The sequence below is a fragment of the Monodon monoceros genome, unplaced genomic scaffold (assembly GCF_005190385.1).
Source record: "Monodon monoceros isolate NGI ecotype Baffin Bay Population unplaced genomic scaffold, NGI_Narwhal_1 Super_Scaffold_9, whole genome shotgun sequence".
Lineage (NCBI taxonomy): Eukaryota > Metazoa > Chordata > Mammalia > Artiodactyla > Monodontidae > Monodon > Monodon monoceros.
The window spans coordinates 40,249,118-40,266,852 of NW_021703786.1; the positions used below are offsets into that span (position 1 = coordinate 40,249,118).

Sequence of the window (17,735 nt, forward strand, 5' to 3'; positions counted from 1 at the left end):
AATTCAACCACATTAACAGGATGAGAAAAACCAAACGGTCATCTCAATAGCTACAAACTACGTATCTGATGAAATTCAATACCTGTCCATGATAAGAAATCTCAGCAAACTAGGATTTGAGGAGAATTCCCTTAATCTGATAGAGATTATCTACAAATTTATACCTCATATCATTTCTAATGGAATGTTTAGGATTTTCCTTTAAATTCTGGGAAAAAGGCAAGGATGCCTACAATTTTTACTTTTGAAGGTCCTAGCCAGTGCAATAAAGCAAGAAAAAAATGGCATAAATATTGGAAAGGGTGAGGTAAGAAAGATTTTACTTTATCACAGGTGACATATTGTGTATGTAGAAAGTCCGAAAGAATGAACAAACTATTATAATTAACAAGTGAATTTTAGGAAGGTCACTGGATATAAGCTCAGTTTAAAAAAATCTATTATACATATCATTACTTATTACATATTATATATTTAATATATTATATATAGTTATGTATTATATATATTAGCAAATCAGAAAATGAAATTAAGATAATAGCCTTTATAGAATCACCAAAACATCAAATACATAATCTTACAAAATATTCAAAATTTTATTGAATACAAAAATTACTAAAATTAAAAGATGTGTATAAATGAAAAGGTATGGCCTGCTTATAGATTGGATGTCTCAATGTTGTTAAGGTACCCATTCTTCCAAAATTAATCTATATATGTGATGTAATATCCATTGAAATCCCTACTTTTTATGGTGGAGTAACTGAAAAAATTATCATTCTAAAATGCATATGAAAATGCCAAGAACATAGAATTACAGTGACAATTTTGAATAAGAAGAACAAAATTAGAAGACATATACCACCAGATGCCAAGATTTACTATCAACCTGTTTTCACTAAAAATATTTGGTATTCAACAGAACAATGAGTCAGAATAGATAATCTAGAAATAGACCCCCTCACATAATCTGACCATCTGACTTATCACAAGGGTACCCAAGGGGGAGGGGAAAAGATGGTCTTTTCAACAAATGATGTTGAATAAATTGTGTATTTGCATGGAAAATATTAAATTGACCTCTACTCCACACCATATAAAAATATCAGATGGATTGTAGCCTAAAACTGAAAAGTAAAACAGTAGCTATGCAGAAGTAAATGTAGGAAAATATCCTATGACTTTGGGTTAGGAAAAGATTTCTTAAACTAGGCACAAAAAAGTAGTAATCATAAAAGAAAAGATTGTTGAATTATTCATCAAAGTTAAAGACTTCTGTCCATCAAAAGACAACATTTAGAGAGTGAAAAGGCAAGATGCTGATGAGTAGATATTTGTAATACAAATATCTAAAAAATACCTTGTATCCAGAATATATAAAGAATCCTACAAATAAACAGAAAGAGTTATCAATAAAAATGGGCAAAAGTCTTGAACAGGCACTTCTCAAAAGAGGATATTCCAAAAGCCAATAAACACCTAGAAGGGGACTCAACATCAGTAGAGAGTAAGGAAATGATATTAAACCTATAGTGAGATACCACTACACACTGGAACCAGGCTTTGGCACCTTAGCAGTTCATGGAAACTGCTCTAGTAAAGGTGCCCTGTATCATCTCCATCCCCTAACCTGATGGACACCTTTCAGTTCTTATGTCACTTGAACCTGCTGACCTTACTCCTCTTCTACCTTCTAAGGCAGTGAAGGGAGACGGGGTTTAGGTGTGGTGAGGGTTTGAAGGTAGATACGAGCAGCCAAAAAAGTTGACATCAAGTCACGTAGACTGTTTGACAATAGAGTTTCTCAAGGATAGTATTTCAAGGTCAGACCCTTAAACTTTCCAATCAGAAAGTGGTACATTTTATCCAAAGTAGACACATCTCCTGGTAATGGTTAATAAATTTCACTATTATAATTCAATCAGAAATAGTCATTTCAACCACAATGTCAAATTATTCATTTTAAAATGGGAGACAGCTCACATCAGTCACCCAATATCCCCTTCCCAATATTAAAGACTTATCCTAGCATTGTGGGAGAAGTATTTGATTTTCTTTCCTTCAGTCTCCACTGAAGTGTAGCTTTACATGCCTTGTCCTTTTCAGATGTTAGGTCCACGGTCTCTTAGGGCTTTCCAGTACCAGGGTCACAGCCTCTGGGTTCCCATTTTGACTCCAGGACTCTCTTAGTATTTCCAGAACTTCCAAGCTTTTATACATGGACTTTGGAGTTCTTGGCTGTTTCCCTCTCTATACTCCATCACAGTGTTCTGTGCAGCTGTACACAGACCTTTACACCACTGTGATCTTTCCTTTGGTGCCATGTTGAAAGTGGAACTTGTCTCTGAAGCTTGCAAGTCTTCTGGTCTATAACCTGGACACAAGTTCCAGATATTCTCGGATATGTTTTTCATTTACCTGAAATTTCTATTACCTCCTCCAAATGAAACTGAGAGGGTGGGGGGGGGATCCTGAAGTGCTGGAAAACTTCTTTGGAATCTAGGTGGTACCAAGACCAGTTTCCATGCTCTTAGATCCATGACCACTCCTGCCCTGCCAAGGTATATCCAGCACCTAGGGTAATTCCTGGGCTATCACAGGTGTCTAGTAAATTAGCTTCACAAGAAAAATAGGTTTTTCATGTTTATATAAATATTACATGCTCATTGGAAAGAAAAACTGAGAAATACAGAAAAGCAGAGAGAGGTAAAACAAACAAAAAACACTGGATTCTGCAACAAATCTAAAACAACTGTCATTAACTTTTTGGAGACTGTCCCTTCATTCATGGCTATCAAAAGTTCACACAAATACATAGTTTCATACCATACATACTGCATTTACATTTTTCTATTTTCCTAGTTTTCCTCTCCACTTATATCACTGCTTCTCCTTTTCTCCCTCCCTTCAAGGTAACGAATATTAACAGCCTGATGTATATTCTTCCATACTTGTTTCCATGCTCATCTAATCACATGCACACATACATGCATACATAAAGGCATGTGACCATTACTTTAACAAAAATGAAATCTTGTACATATACATCTCTGTAATGAAGCAAATACTTATCAAAAAATTGTGGAAATACCTTGAAGTCAACTAGTGTAGCTATAACTCATTTTAAAAATTACTCTCATACGTTTCCATGGTATGGCTATATCACAATTTATTCACCCATTCCCCTATTAATTGGCATTCACTTTGTCTCCAGTTGGGTTTCTTCTCTGTCTCTACAAACAGTACTTTAATAAACATCCTTATTTATACATATGCTTTTGCACTGATGCTATTATTTCTGTGGGGCAGATTCCCCAAAAGTGAGACTGCTGGGTCAAAGTGCTTTTAAAATTTTACTTAATTAAAAAAAATATATACCGCTGGATTGCTGGTGGAAATATAAGTTGATATAACCATTTGGTAAGAGTATATGGTTTGCCAAACTCCACTAGCAAAAGATCTCTTAATTTTTGCCAACTCCATGAAGTGGAAGTAACATATCATTGGTTGTTTCAATTTGCGTTTCCCTGAGTATTGTTTATTTAGGTTCATAATATTTTCATAGGTTAATGCATTTGGAGTTGTTCTTCTATGAAGAGCCATCTAGTCCAGGTGGATTAAAACTTCAATGTAAAAAATAAAATTATCAGAATATTAGAAACAAATTTAGGAGACTATATATAACCTGGGGATTGCTAAAAGAGTAAATAAAGAATATAAAAAGGAAAAGATGTAAATATTTTACTATGAAAAATTAAAGACTTAAAAACCTTTTACTACATAAAAAAATACAAAGAAATACTAGGTTAAGAAAAACATTTGCAACACATATGTCAAATGATTAATATCTCAAATATATTAAAAGCACCTCCAGATTTATAAGAAATATAAACCACTAAGAAAATCAGCAAAAAAATAGGCAATTCATCGAAGATAATTTGTTAAATGAATAAAATATGAAATTTGGATGAAGGCTTTCATTTGCCCTTTTTATTATGAATTTTCTTATAACTTCTAAGATTTAATATGACCAATTGCTTTTCTACATTCTTATATTTATGAAGTGTGTACTTTCTGGTAAATTGCTCCTGAACATTTTCCCACATTCATAAAATATAGTTTATAAGATTCTTGTTATATCTGGATGATAATTTTCTGTCCTCTATATTAATTGAGCTTCTCTCTGATGTATTCTTTGATGTACAGTAAGGCTTGAGCTACTCCTAAAGGCTTTTCCACATTCACTACATTTATAGGGTTTTTCTCCAGTGTGCATCCTCAGATGTACAGTGAAGTCTGAGTTAGTTCTGAAGGCTTTTCCACATTCTTCACATCTATAGGGCCTCTCCCCAGTATGAATTCTCTGATGTAGAGTTAGCTGTGATAGAGTAATACAACCTTTCCCACATTCCTTACATGTATAGGGCTTTTCTCCAGTATGTGTTCTCCAATGCACTGTAAGGTATGAACCTCTCCTGAAGGCTTTTCCACAGACATCACATTTATAGGGTTTCTCTCCACTATGGATTTTCTGATGTTCTGTGACGTGTACCATCTGGCTAAATGCTTTGCCACAGTCATTACATTTAAATGGTTTCTCCCCGGTATGTGTCCTTTGGTGGGTATTAAAGCCTGAGTTACTTGTGAAAACCTTCCCACACTCATTACATTTATAGGGTTTTTCTCCAGTATGCCTTCTTTGATGCACAGTAAGCTGTGATGTATTAGTGAAAGCTTTCTCACATTCATTACACTTATATGGTTTTTCTCCAGTATGGGTTCTTTGATGTACAATAAGGTATGACTTAGTTCTGAAGGATTTTCCACAATCATAGCAGTTGTAGGGTTTCACACCAGTATGAATTTTCTGGTGCTCCTTGAGATTTACCATCTTGGTAAATGCCCTCTCACAGTCAGTACATTTATATGGTTTCTCTCCAGTATGAATCCTCTGATGTACAGTTAAGTGTGATTTTATTCTGAAAGATTCCCCACATTCATTACAGAGATAAGGTTTCTCCTCCGTATGAATTCGCTGATGTATAATTAGAGATGAAGAACGCATGAAGGCCTTTCCACATTCATTACATTTATAAGGTTTCTCTCCTGTATGCATTCTGTGGTGTACAGTAAGGCATGAATAATTGATGAATGCTTTCCCACATTCGTTACATTTATAGGGTTTTTCTCCTGTATGAATCCTCTGATGTTCTGTGAAATTTGCTATACGATTGAATGCTTTCCCACATTCATTACATTCATAGGGTTTTTCCCCAGTATGAGTTCTTATATGTACAATAAGGCTTGAATTACTTCTATAGGCTTTTCCACACTCATTACATCTAAAGGGTTTCTCTCCAGTATGAATTCTCTGATGAACATTAAAGATTGTGGTATTCTTGAAAGATTTCCCACACTCAATGCATTTATATGGTTTCTCTTCAGTATGGGTCTTCTGATGTACACTAAGATATGACTTATTCCTAAAGGCTTTCCCACAATCATTACATTTGTAGGGTTTTTCTCCATTGTGAGTTTCCTGATGTCTTGCAAGTTTTGATTTATCACCAAAAGCTTTCCCACATTCACTACATTTATAGGGCTTCTCTCCAGTTTGAATTCTCTGGTGTTGATTAAGGCGGGCACACTGGCTGAAAGATTTTCCACAGACATTGCACTGATAAGGTTTCTCCTTAGTATGAATTCTCTGATGCACCATAAGGGATGAAGAAGCAATGAAGGCCTTTCCACATTCATTACATTTATAGGGCTTTTCTCCAGTGTGAATTTTTTTATGTTGACTAAGATATGAAGGCTGGCTGAACATTTTCCCACATTCATTACATTCATAAGGTTTTTCTTTAGTGTGAGTTCTCTGATGTTGAATGAGTAATGACCTATAACGGAAGGCCTTTTCACATGTACTACATTTATAGGGTTTTTCTTTATTATTTTTTTTCTCTAAAGTGAGTTCTGAAGCAGGGCTTATGACTTTGTTGCCTTCTGTATCCTTGCACATTTTCTTCCCCAGATGGGTATCTGTAATCAAATCTAAATTCTCTGTAAAATTTTCCTCATGTGTTTGGTATTTGCTGTGGGGCTCTTCTGTGTTAACTCCTGGTTCTGGAAAAAGAACAGATCCAAATCTAAAGCCTTTTTGAAGAGTGGGAATTTTCTTGTGTTTAACTATTCTTTGACTCAAATGACTTTCTTGACTATCTTGCAATCTCAATATCCTGTCACTCCATTTCCATAATCCTCCCATTTTGGTGTCCCATAGACCATTCTCTATGAGTTTCTCTACTATGGTCTCCTGTGATAAACATTCTTCAGAAATATTCTCTGTTGGTAGAGCATTCTTGGTTGTAGGTTTGGTCTCCAACTCTGGGAGGAAAAAAGAGAGAAATCAAATGACTTCTATTTCCTAGATTGAGGACATCACACTAAACAGGAAAACAAAAGGGAAGCTTGAATTGATAATGAATATATGTTTTTAACTGCTTGCAAATTGCCCTTTTTTCTAGGAAGGAGGGGATTGCGTTAAGGAAGGCTGATTGAGCAAAGAACCAAAGCAGTAAATTCAAGGAGTTTTTAATCCCATTAAAAAAAATTCATTTGTGGTAACCCTTCTACAATCCAAGTTTCTCAAATATTTCCTCCTTTTCTCATTCGTTTTAGAGTCAAATTCTTTAGAGAGCATTCTTCCTAAATTGTAACTACTTCCTTGCTTTCCACTTACTCCACAAACCAGACATTCACCCTAAATAATATTTTCTACTTGTTCTCATTATTTGTTCACTACTTTTTAAAAATTTATTTTATTTATTTTTGGCTGCATTGGGTCTTTGCTGATGTGCACGGGTTTTCTCTAGTTGCGGCGAGTGGGAGCTACTCTTCGTTGCAGTTTGCAGGCTTCTCACTGCGGTGGCTTCTCTTGTTGCGGAGCATGGGCTCTGGGTGCATGGGTTTCAGTAGTTGTGGCACGTGGGCTCAACAGTTGTGGCTCACGGACTCTAGAGCGCAGGCTCAGTAGTTGTGGTGCACAGGCTTAGTTGTTCTGTGGCATGTGGGATCTTCCAGGACCAAGGCTTGAACCTGTGTCCCCTGCTTTGGCAGGCGGATCCTTAACCACTGTGCCACCAGGGAAGCCCTGTTCAGTAGCTTTTTTGTGAAGACTTTCTCAAATTTCCCTGTCAGAATAGCTTTTTCAAGTCTTTATATGTACCTTTTTTTTTTCTTTTGATTTAGTAAATTATTTTTTATTTAACAAAATTTATTTATTTATTTATATTGAAGTATAGTTGATTTACAATGTTGTTAATTACTGCTGTACAGCAAAGTGATTCAGTTATACATTTACATATATATATATATATACACACACATTCCTTTTAAAAAATATCCTTTTCTATATGTAACTTTTTATAGAACATTTGTGGAAGAAGACACTTTGAGTTTTCAGAAAGTAGGTTGAACAAGTTAGTCAAAATTAATACAGTTGTGAATATTACAAATAGTGATAATTACTATTATCAAGGGTAGTTTTGCAACCTTTTTACGGGTCTTTAGAACATTTCTGACAGTTTCAAAATTTTCTTAAACAATTATACTGGGGGGTGGTGGTCTAACAATTTGTTTGTATATGTGAACTTAATATTTTACTTTTTAAAACACTTTTAAACTTCTTATAAGTTTCTAATTTATTTCCAGGTAATCATATCTAAATGTTTTTAAAAAATTGAACCAAAATCTTCTGTGGTTAGTAAAATGGCTTTATGACTTTAAAACTCAAGGGAAGTAGAACTTTCAATGGATTCACAGGGCTAGACAAAGATTTGAATTCAGGATCACCAAAAAAGAAAACTCTAGAACCCAAGGACTAAAACCCAGCTCATTTAAATGTCCAATTCAATTAAGGTGACAGGAATTTTTTTTAGGTAGAAAGAAAAGTGGAGAGAATATAACACCAGCAGATCTGAATAAAGGAGAATATTAAAGGGCATTCTTTAAGTAGAAGAAAAATAATCCTAGGTAAAAGTTCAGAAATGAAGAATGAAGAGAAAGAGAAGGGAAACATCGGTAAATCTGAATGAATATTGACTGCATACAAATTAATAATGAGATTTGACATATATAGAATTAAAATACATAACTTCAATAATGTATAATTGAGGTTAAACTGAATAAGCTGTTCAAGATTCTTGTACTGTTTGGGAAAATTTGTAACCACTAAACAAATAACTTAAAAATTTATAATTAACAACTGATTACAAGGGGAATAGAAAAACAAAAGATGATAAATCAAAAGGAAGGCATGAATGGGAAGAAAATGAATACAGAAAAGGCAAGATACTCTCACAGTTAGAGGGTAGATTTAAACATTATATAACTGTATTATGTACAAATGGATTAAAAACTCCAGAAGAAACAGATTGTCGGATTAGTTAAAATAAAAATTAACAAAATGCAATTATAAGAGAAATAAAATACAAAGATACATAAAAGATGACAGTAAGCAGATAAAAAAAGATATATCATATATACAATAAAAAGAATGATGCTATAGTAATATTAGTATCAGGCAAAATAGACTTTAGGGCAAAAACAATTAACAAAGATAAAGAAGACACTTCATAATGATAAAATATCCAATTTACCAGAAAGATATAACAATTCTAACTTTGTTTTTACCTAAGAACACAGCTTCAAAATACATAAAGCAAAAATTAAAAAACTAAGACACAGACAGATCTATACTCACAGTGGGAGACTTAAAAAAAAATTTCTCAGTAACTGATAGAATAAGCTGACAATCAGCAAGAAGATAGACTTCAGCAACATAATTAACAAACCTGACATATCTAGAACAGCACTCAGTACCTATATACTACACATTTTTCCAAGTGCACACAGAATATTTACAAAAATTGGCCAGGTGGCAAAGCAAATTTCAAGAAACCTGCAAAGACTGAAATCATACAGAGAATGTTTTCTGAACACAGTAGAACTTAAAATAAGATTATTAGAAAATCCCCATATGGTACAAAATTAAGGAAAATACCTCCAAATAACCTGAGGGCCAAAGACATCACAATGGAAATGATCAAATACTTTGAACTCAATAATTATGAAGGTGTTACATAAAAAAAGTATGGCAGGGCTTCCCTGGTGGCCCAGTGGTTGAGAGTCCGCCTGCCGATGCAGGGGACACGGGTTCGTGCCCCAGTCCGGGAAGATCCCACATGCCGCAGAGCGGCTGGGCCCGTGAGCCATGGCCGCTGAGCCTGCGCGTCCGGAGCCTGTGCTCCACGACGGGAGAGGCCACAACAGTGAGAGGCCCGCGTACCGCAAAAAAAAAAAAAAAAAAAAAAAAAGTATGGTAGCCTTGACAGCCTTAAATACATTAGCAAAAAAGAATGGCTAAAATCAATAAGTATCCAACTCAAGAAGTTAGAAAAGATCAGCAAATTAAACCCTAAGAAGGTAAAAATAATGAAAGAGAAGAAAGTAATGAAACAGAAATCAAAGACACAGTAGCAAGGATTAAAATTTATTTTTTAAAATCCAAATAAGATTGATAAATCCTAGCAAGACTGTTTAAGATAAAAGACAGAAGACAAAAAATTTAGTGCCAGGAATGAAAAAGGAGACATCCCTTCAGATCCATATAGTCATTTAAAAGATAAACAGAGGATAGTATGCCCCTAAATTTAAATTTTATATTAAGTAGATCAATTCCTAGACAAACACAACTTACTAAACTGAAATAAAAAGAAATAGAAAATATGAATAGTCCTACAACTACAAAAGTAATAGAAGCTGTAATTAAACACCTTCCTCAATAAAAGCTTTAGGCCAACATGGTTTCCCTGGTGAATTCCATGAAATTTCTAACTTCCTCTCTCTCACAACTCTTTTCTTTTTTAAATATTTATTTACTTACTTATTTGGTTGCACTGGGTCTTAGTTGCAGCATGCATGTGGGCTCTAGTTCCCTGACCAGGGATCGAACCCGGGCCCCCTGCGTTGGGAACGTACTGTCTTATCCACTGTGCCACCAGGGAAGTCCCTCACAGCTCTTTCTTGTCCTCACTGTAAGCTGATGGCCTTGCTTTGTATTTTATTGAGAATAAAGAAGCTATCATCATAGGATGTCTCAATCTTCTCACCACCAGTTGACCTATATCTGCTCCCATCTTCTCCATCCTGCCTAGTGTTACTGCAGAAGAGGTGGCCTCCCTGCCTATCAAGGGTAAATCTCTCCTTTTCCATTCGTGATTTTATCCCTTTTCACTTTCTCAGACACTTTAGTTCTTCAGTGACCCTACCTTTGTCTTGCAACATCAATTTCTCCCTCTCCACTGGAACATCATTCCTACCAGCACTTAAGCACGTCAGAAAAGCTTCCATTTCAAAAATAGAAGTTTTCTTTTTTTATTCCTTCTTTCTTCCAGCCACTGCCCCATTTCTCCTTCCCTCTTCATATGGAGGGGGGCTTTCTCTAGAGAGCCATCGAAACTATCTCCAATGTCTACCTTTCACTCACTCTCTAAAAATACATATATAATATCAGATATAAAAATAATATATGTAACACATGTGCAAGTTATGGACGGCATCACAATAAAATAAATATGCAAATGATCTAGAATCCATTATTCCTTTCCATCTCCACCATCACCGTAATCAAAGTTACTGTAGTCTCTTGCCTAGACTATTTTATTTTTTTAATTAAAAAAATGTTTTTTGGCTGTGTTGGGTCTTTGTTGTGGCGCGGGCTTTCTCTAGTTGCAGCGAGTGGGGGCCACTCTTCGTTGCGGTGCACGGGCTTCTCATTGTGGTGGCTTCTCTTGTTGCGGAGCACAGGCTCTAGGCGTGCAGGCTTCAGTAGTTGTGGCACATGGCTCACAGGCTTAGTTGCTCCGCGGCATGTGGGATCTTCCTGGACCAGGGCTTGAACCCGTGTCCCCTGCATTGGCAGGTGGATTCTTAACCACTGCGCCTCCAGGGACATCCCTGCCTAGGCTATTTTAACTACCCCTTTACTATTACCTGCTTTATGCCCTTAAGTTCAATTTCCATCAACAGGGTTATTTCCCAAAGATCCTTGATTAAAACCTTTCAGTGCCTTCACACTCACTTTGATTAAAATCCACTCGCCTTACCATGGTCCACAGAGTCCTAAATAGGCAGTCTCCTGTCTATCTTATTCTGTACCAGTCTCCCTCTCCTTATGCTTCAGTCAGGCAGCTTCCTCAGATTTCTAGAACTCAGTACATTACGTTCTGCCGCCTGGAATGCTCTTCTTCTCCTCTTGCCTTGGCTGGCTTCTTCTGACTCTTCAAGTGTCACCTCCTCAGAAGCCTTCCCCGACCACACTATCTGAAGGAGGCACCCTCATCCCCATCCAAGTTACTCTTTCGTATCCTCATGGCTAAGTTATTATGACCATTATTTAGCGTGCTTTTGTTTATTTACTTGTCGATTATCTATTTCTCAAAATTTAATCTTCATGAGAGAAGGGACCTGGTCCATCTTACTGCTGTAGACATAGTACTTAACTCAGTTCACAGTATACAGATAAGTATTAAATATTGATTGTTTAATATTAATAGATATTGGTTAAATAGATAAATACTATATTTTGATTCTCAACTGATTTACTGTTTGTATTCTCAATTAGTTAAGATTCTGGAGGACAGTAGGAGGATTCCTCTGAAGTTTCAGCAGGCATGCAAGTGAAGAAAGTTAAATAATTAGTCAATGGGTTTAGCTTAAAAGAAATCAGTGGTGATCCTTAAGAAAGCACTTTCAAGAAAGTTAATGAAGGAAGGGATATCAAATAATGGTTAAACAAATGAGAAAAGTGTAAGGTTAAATGGAGAAGACAGACTGAAAGGGATATTTTATGCATGTTTGAAGGAAGGAACAATTATGAAAATCATGTTCCCAGGAAAGTAAAGTAGGATGTGATGGGAACTAGAAGTAGAGGGCAGAGATGGCAGGAGAGGGAAAAGGAGAGGGAAACAGAGGGAGAGAGGGAGGGAAAGCAGGAGGGAGGGAGGAAGGGAGGTGTAGGGAGAGAGGAAGAGAGGGGGAGAATCTTTTCCTTTGAGATAGCTTTGAGCAAAGATACCTCCCAAAATATTTCAGATGTTCTGCTCCATCCATGACCTACTGACTTCAAAGAAATCCCATCCTCCTGGTTCTTATTAACTCACCTGAATAGGGGGTTTTTGAAGTTTCTCTCACTACCACCCATGGTCCTTTTCCATCCTCCAAATGAGATATCATGTCTGGTTTGGAAACTGCAAGCCCTGTTCAGAGAAAAATGAATAGGATTTGATTGTGCCTGTGAGCAAGAACTAGGGCCAAATTCAGTCTCAGCTCCTGATCTTCTGTGCAGAGTGGTTACTACAAGAAGTTTTAGGGGTGCACTGTCCAATGCCGCTGACAATAGCCACCTACGGATATTTAATTCTGAATTTAAGTTAGTTAAAATTGTATAAAATTTAAAATTCAGTTCTTCAGTTGCACTAGCCAGATTTCAAATTCTCAACAGCCACAGTGTAGAGCCTGCTACACTGGAAAGCACAAATACAAACCATTCCCATCACAGGAGAACACTACTGTACAGCAGTGTTGTAGAGAATTACAAAGGTACCTCAAAGAAGCTCAACATGATGATCCCAGGTTTGGGGATAACCTCAGTGTAGAAAGAAAATAGACATATTTATTCCTTTCTTTCTAGAGGCACTGATAAGTCTTATGGAAGTGACTAGAAAAAACAGTCCTAAATAGGAGGGACTGCCAATAATCTCCAAGATTCCAATGAAATATGTATTTCTTACTCTACAATGGGCGAACTACTGAGTTAAGAGCAAGAGACAGCATAACTCCCAACAATATGCCCCTAAGATTATGAGATTTTAATGCTTAAATTCTAACCCAAAATTCAGTTAAGTACTTTAGAGGGTCTGTATCTTCAGTAAACCTGGTCCAGTGGGCAGATACATAAACCTGGAGGTTACCCTTACCCAAGGAGACAAGATTCCTATAATTCTCTAGCATCACATCCTTGTGCAGTTTCCTCTGTGTAGGGTCCATCAACCTCCACTCTTCCCATGTGAAGTCTATAGCCACATCTTTAAATGTCACTGATTCCTAAAATAAATATAGAGATCACTCCGGGACTGTACAGTTAGACCTATTAGGCAGATTAATACATACAAAACTGGGGAAGAAAACTAGAAAACTAGTAGTTTCCAGCCAAATCATCTTTTCTCCCTCAAAATCCTGCCTTATGTATAATATCAACTCTTTTTCAGTTCTATTCTATAAAATATGGCTTAATAAAAGACACAGTTTATCATTCAGATTGTAGATATAGAATATTATAAGCTATCTATCTGAGAAAGAAAAATAAGAAATTGTGGGACTTTGGGGAGCTTCTCTGGTCAGGATATAAAATATATGTATAGGGCTTCCCTGGTGGCACAGTGGTTGAGAGTCCGCCTGCCAATGCAGGGGGCAGGGTTCGTGCCCCGGTCAGGGAAGATCCCACATGCCGCGGAGCGGCTGGGCCCGTGAGCCATGGCCGCTGAGCCTGCGCATCAGGAGCCTGCGCTCTGCAACGGGAGAGGCCACAACAGTGAGAGGCCTGCGTACCGCAAAAAAAATAAAAAAATAAAAAATAAAAAAAATAAAATATATGTATATATGCTTGTAAAAAAAAATCAAAGGATGACCCATAAAATTGTTTTAATGGTTGGTTATCTATTGGAGGAAGGGGGAAACAGAGTGAAGAGGACTGGAATAGAAGCTAGATTCCCTTGAATATTTCTTGTTTTTTAGATTTGACTTTTGAACCATGTAAATATATTATTATAAAAGAAAAACTAAATAAAAAAGCAATTTCTAAATATTAAAAGTAAAATGAAACCAGCTGGTAGCATACACATTCATCAGAGAGGAACTATTTTGAGTATCTTTAAAACATAGTAATTTTTCTGTATATCTCTTGTGAGATATATCCTGAGGAGAAAAAGAACTGTAAAAAACTAAACAACACATTTTCAGTAACTAACCATTATTGTTGGTGGCAGTGATGGAAATGTTATTTTGTAACTGTTGCATGTGTAGTGTTGGATAAAGCAAATCAGTATTGATATCATTGAGAACTAATAAATTTGACATGGGAGAAAGAAGATATAAATGTAATATCAATGAGATTATGTAAAATGAGATTATGTACAATCCAAAATTGCATGGGAAATATCGGTATAAGCTCATGAAGTATTTTAAGGAAAACAGGCCACATACTTCCTATCTCCGTCCACTCAATAGGTCTAGAAACAATAACCAAAAAGGTACCATTATGCAGTCTAGACCGTGGCCCCTACAGATTACTTTCTGCTACAAGAAACCAGGGCTTGGAACTTTCTGTCAAAATAAAAAGCAAGGGGGCTTCCCTGGTGGCGCAGTGGTTGAGAGTCCACCTGCCGATGCAGGGGACACGGGTTTGTGCCCCGGTCCGGGAAGATCCCACATGCCGCGGAGCGGCTGGGCCCGTGAGCCATGGCCGCTGAGCGTGCGCATCCGGAGCCTGTGCTCTGCAACGGGAGAGGCCACAGCAGTGAGAGGCCCGCATACCGCAAAAAATAAAAAAAATTTTTAAAAGCAAGAAAACTATCAAAGACTAGTACTAGGATCACGTCTGAGACTTGCGAGACAACTTCAAGAGGCTCTCACTGGCCAAAGATGGGACAATTTGAACATCCATAAGAACAATAACTGTAGTGGGCTTCAAAAATATCTAATACATTTAAAATTATGATTTCACTATAAAACTCTAAGGATACTCATTGATCATCTTTGGAGAATGCCTGGAAACTGGTAAATAAAGAGAAAGAATTAACCCTTTGCCCTTCTTTTCCTATGCAAAATACATATAGTTTGCACAGTAATAAAATGTAATCAGATGGTTTATGAGGGGAGGTTTCTCTTTATGGAAGTACTCCAGCTAATATGTGAACATGGAATGAAAAAATTAGAATATCACCATTTTGCTACCTCTAATGAATTAAAGGATTATCAGTGGCTGCTAACACACCAAAGAGGCTTCAACTAGGCATTATGTAGCTTCTGGTAGTAGATACCAGAAATATGAAATACCAATGCCAAAAAATTTTTTAAAAATCAAAATCTGAATCTGATCAAGCCTCTAGATTTAACTAACAATATAAAGGAAATACAGGAGACAGAAGTGCATGTTAAAAAAAATCCATGGGGATGCAATAAATAAAATCCATATTGTGACAAATTCTAAATCAATGCTGTCCAACAAATATAATGCAAGTCACAAATGGAATTTTAAATTTTCTAGTAGTCACATTAAAAATAAAAAGAAACAGGTGAAATTAGTTTTAATAATATATTTTAGTCTAATATGTACAAAATATAATTTCAACATGCAATCAATGCAAAAATTATTTATGAGATAATTTACATTTTTTTCGTATTAAGTCTTTGAAATATGATGTGTATTTTAAGTTAACAGTACATCTCAACTTGAACTAGTCACATTTCAGGTACTCAACAGCCACATGTGGCTAGTGGCTCCTGTATTGGACATCACAGCTCTAAAATACAAATGACTTGGTTTCTTCAATAAATGATTACAAAGGGAAAAAAAGAGGGAGGGGGAAACCTCTAGATTAAAAGTGACCTAAGAGACAATATCAGCTAATATGACTCAACTGTGGAAACAAAGACCAAATTAATATGTGATAATATTAAGGCTTACTGTTCATTTTTTAGCTGTAATTATGGTATTATACTTAAAACTAAAAAAATCTGTTATAGATACATAATGAAATATTTATAGATGAGATTATATAATGTCTTGGATTTGCTTCAATATAACCAGTGAGGGAGGGTAGTATTACAGATGAAATATGATTGCCATGGGTGTTAAGTGTTGAAGGTTCAATGGGATTCATCAAACTACTCTCTCTACTTTTGTGTAAGTATGGTTCATATTATTTGTCAGGTACTGATATGAAGGCTTTTAATGTAATGATTGAATCCTCACAATAAGGAAGCTGCTATTTACAGATAAGGAAAGTGAGGCATCGAGAGGTTAGGTGCCTTGCCTAAGTTCACAGAAGACACAAAGTCTCGATTCAAATCCAGGCAGTTTGGTTCCAAAATTCAAACTCATAAGCACTATACTCTATGATCTGGTAAATTAAGAACCCTACTTAGCTGACTAATCAGGCAAAGGTCTCAAGTTAGACTGTATTTGGCTAAGGTATGCTCTGTATCGGGAGAAACAGATTTCCTCTGGAGTGTTTTTCTGCCATACAGATATGTATGCTTATCAAATTGTTTAAATCTTTTTATTTATTAGGACCTCAAAGTTTGTGAAGCATGTTTTATATAATTCTACTAATAATAAAACATGGCTAATGTGAGAGATAATGACAGTTCATAAACTGTTAATATTGTTAATCACTTCACACATAACTCAAATTATAATGAACTTACTGCGTTTGTTTTCTTTTCCCATCTGGAGCTAAGCCCCAGGAAAAATCTAAGAAGGCCCTCAGCTCTCACCTCTGGCTACCTTGAGGCTCTGCAAGCAAGAAGTGAAGTATGTGATACAGGATACTTTATCATTAGGAATTATAATGTGACCATCTGTCAAATTAGGGCTGCTACCACTGAGAGAAATAAAGTCTGTCAAAATGACGCTACCAGCCCTGGTGTTACCACACCTAACGAGCCAGATGGTTCTTATGGTGAACTTGCAATGTGCTGGAACATTAAGAATTAGTGCAGTAAAAGAGGTGCCGTCTCTTCATTCCCCTTAGATACAATGCCAAGTATTACCTTTACCAATTCTTGTTCTTCTGCCTGAAGGTGAAGATCTTCATTTGGCTGGGGAACTTCAGGACTCTAAGGGGATACAGGATAAAATCACTCAGTGACAGGCTGCCTATTACCTACAACAGAGTCTCAGCAAGCACCACCAGTCCACTGTGGATGCGGTATATATGAGATCACCTCTTTTACTGTATTATTCAGGGATGAAATTAAGGTCCCATAGCAACATCCAAACATAATCTTCTTTCACCTCATTTGAGACAATGACACACACAAGACTGAGAAAGATACAACTGCATAATTTTTAAAGGAGACTTTTAACAAATAACCTATCAAAACAAAAATAAACTTATAATAAGGGGTCTTAGATGCTACATAATCCTTTTTCCTATGAGGATGAAATCTGTTTCTCAGAAATAATCTATCTTGCTCAAGAATAACATTCAAAACCTACTAACACCATCTGTTTTCTACAACTGAAAGATCATGTCTGGGGGTTGGGGGGGCCTGTCTCAGTACTCTTTCAGAGAATATTTCAGGGACCTCTCACAACATTGCTTTCTTCCAAATCTTAGACACTATATGCCTATAAAGACCTGATTTCATAAATGAAATGAAATTTTACTCTACCTTCTAGTAGTACTTACTGATTTTAGATTTTTAAAAGTTATGGGTAATAGAACTATTAAATTTCATTGAGAAAAATGTTATCTTAGTTCTTCCCTTTCAAGTTCTTACCTTAGAAAGTACAAATATTCAGGGGACTTCCCTGGTGGTGCAGTGGTTGAGAGTCCGCCTGCTGATGCAGGGGACACGGGTTTGTGCCCCGGTCCGGGAAGATCCCACAT

At 36.3% G+C, this 17,735-nt stretch overlaps 1 protein-coding gene across 1 annotated transcript in view; it reads right to left on the bottom strand.

Moving 5' to 3' along the window:
- Positions 1-3,976: 3,976 nt before the first annotated feature.
- Positions 3,977-17,735, bottom strand: part of ZNF624 (zinc finger protein 624) — a 20,282-nt gene continuing 6,523 nt past the window's right edge. Inside the window, exons 3-6 of the mRNA XM_029211882.1 lie at positions 16,894-16,959; positions 13,038-13,164; positions 12,222-12,317; positions 3,977-6,384 (exon numbers count right to left, since the gene is read on the bottom strand). Coding sequence (XP_029067715.1) covers positions 4,163-6,384; positions 12,222-12,317; positions 13,038-13,164; positions 16,894-16,959 — 2,511 coding nt within the window. The 3' untranslated portion in view covers positions 3,977-4,162. The remainder of the gene's footprint in view (positions 6,385-12,221; positions 12,318-13,037; positions 13,165-16,893; positions 16,960-17,735) is intronic.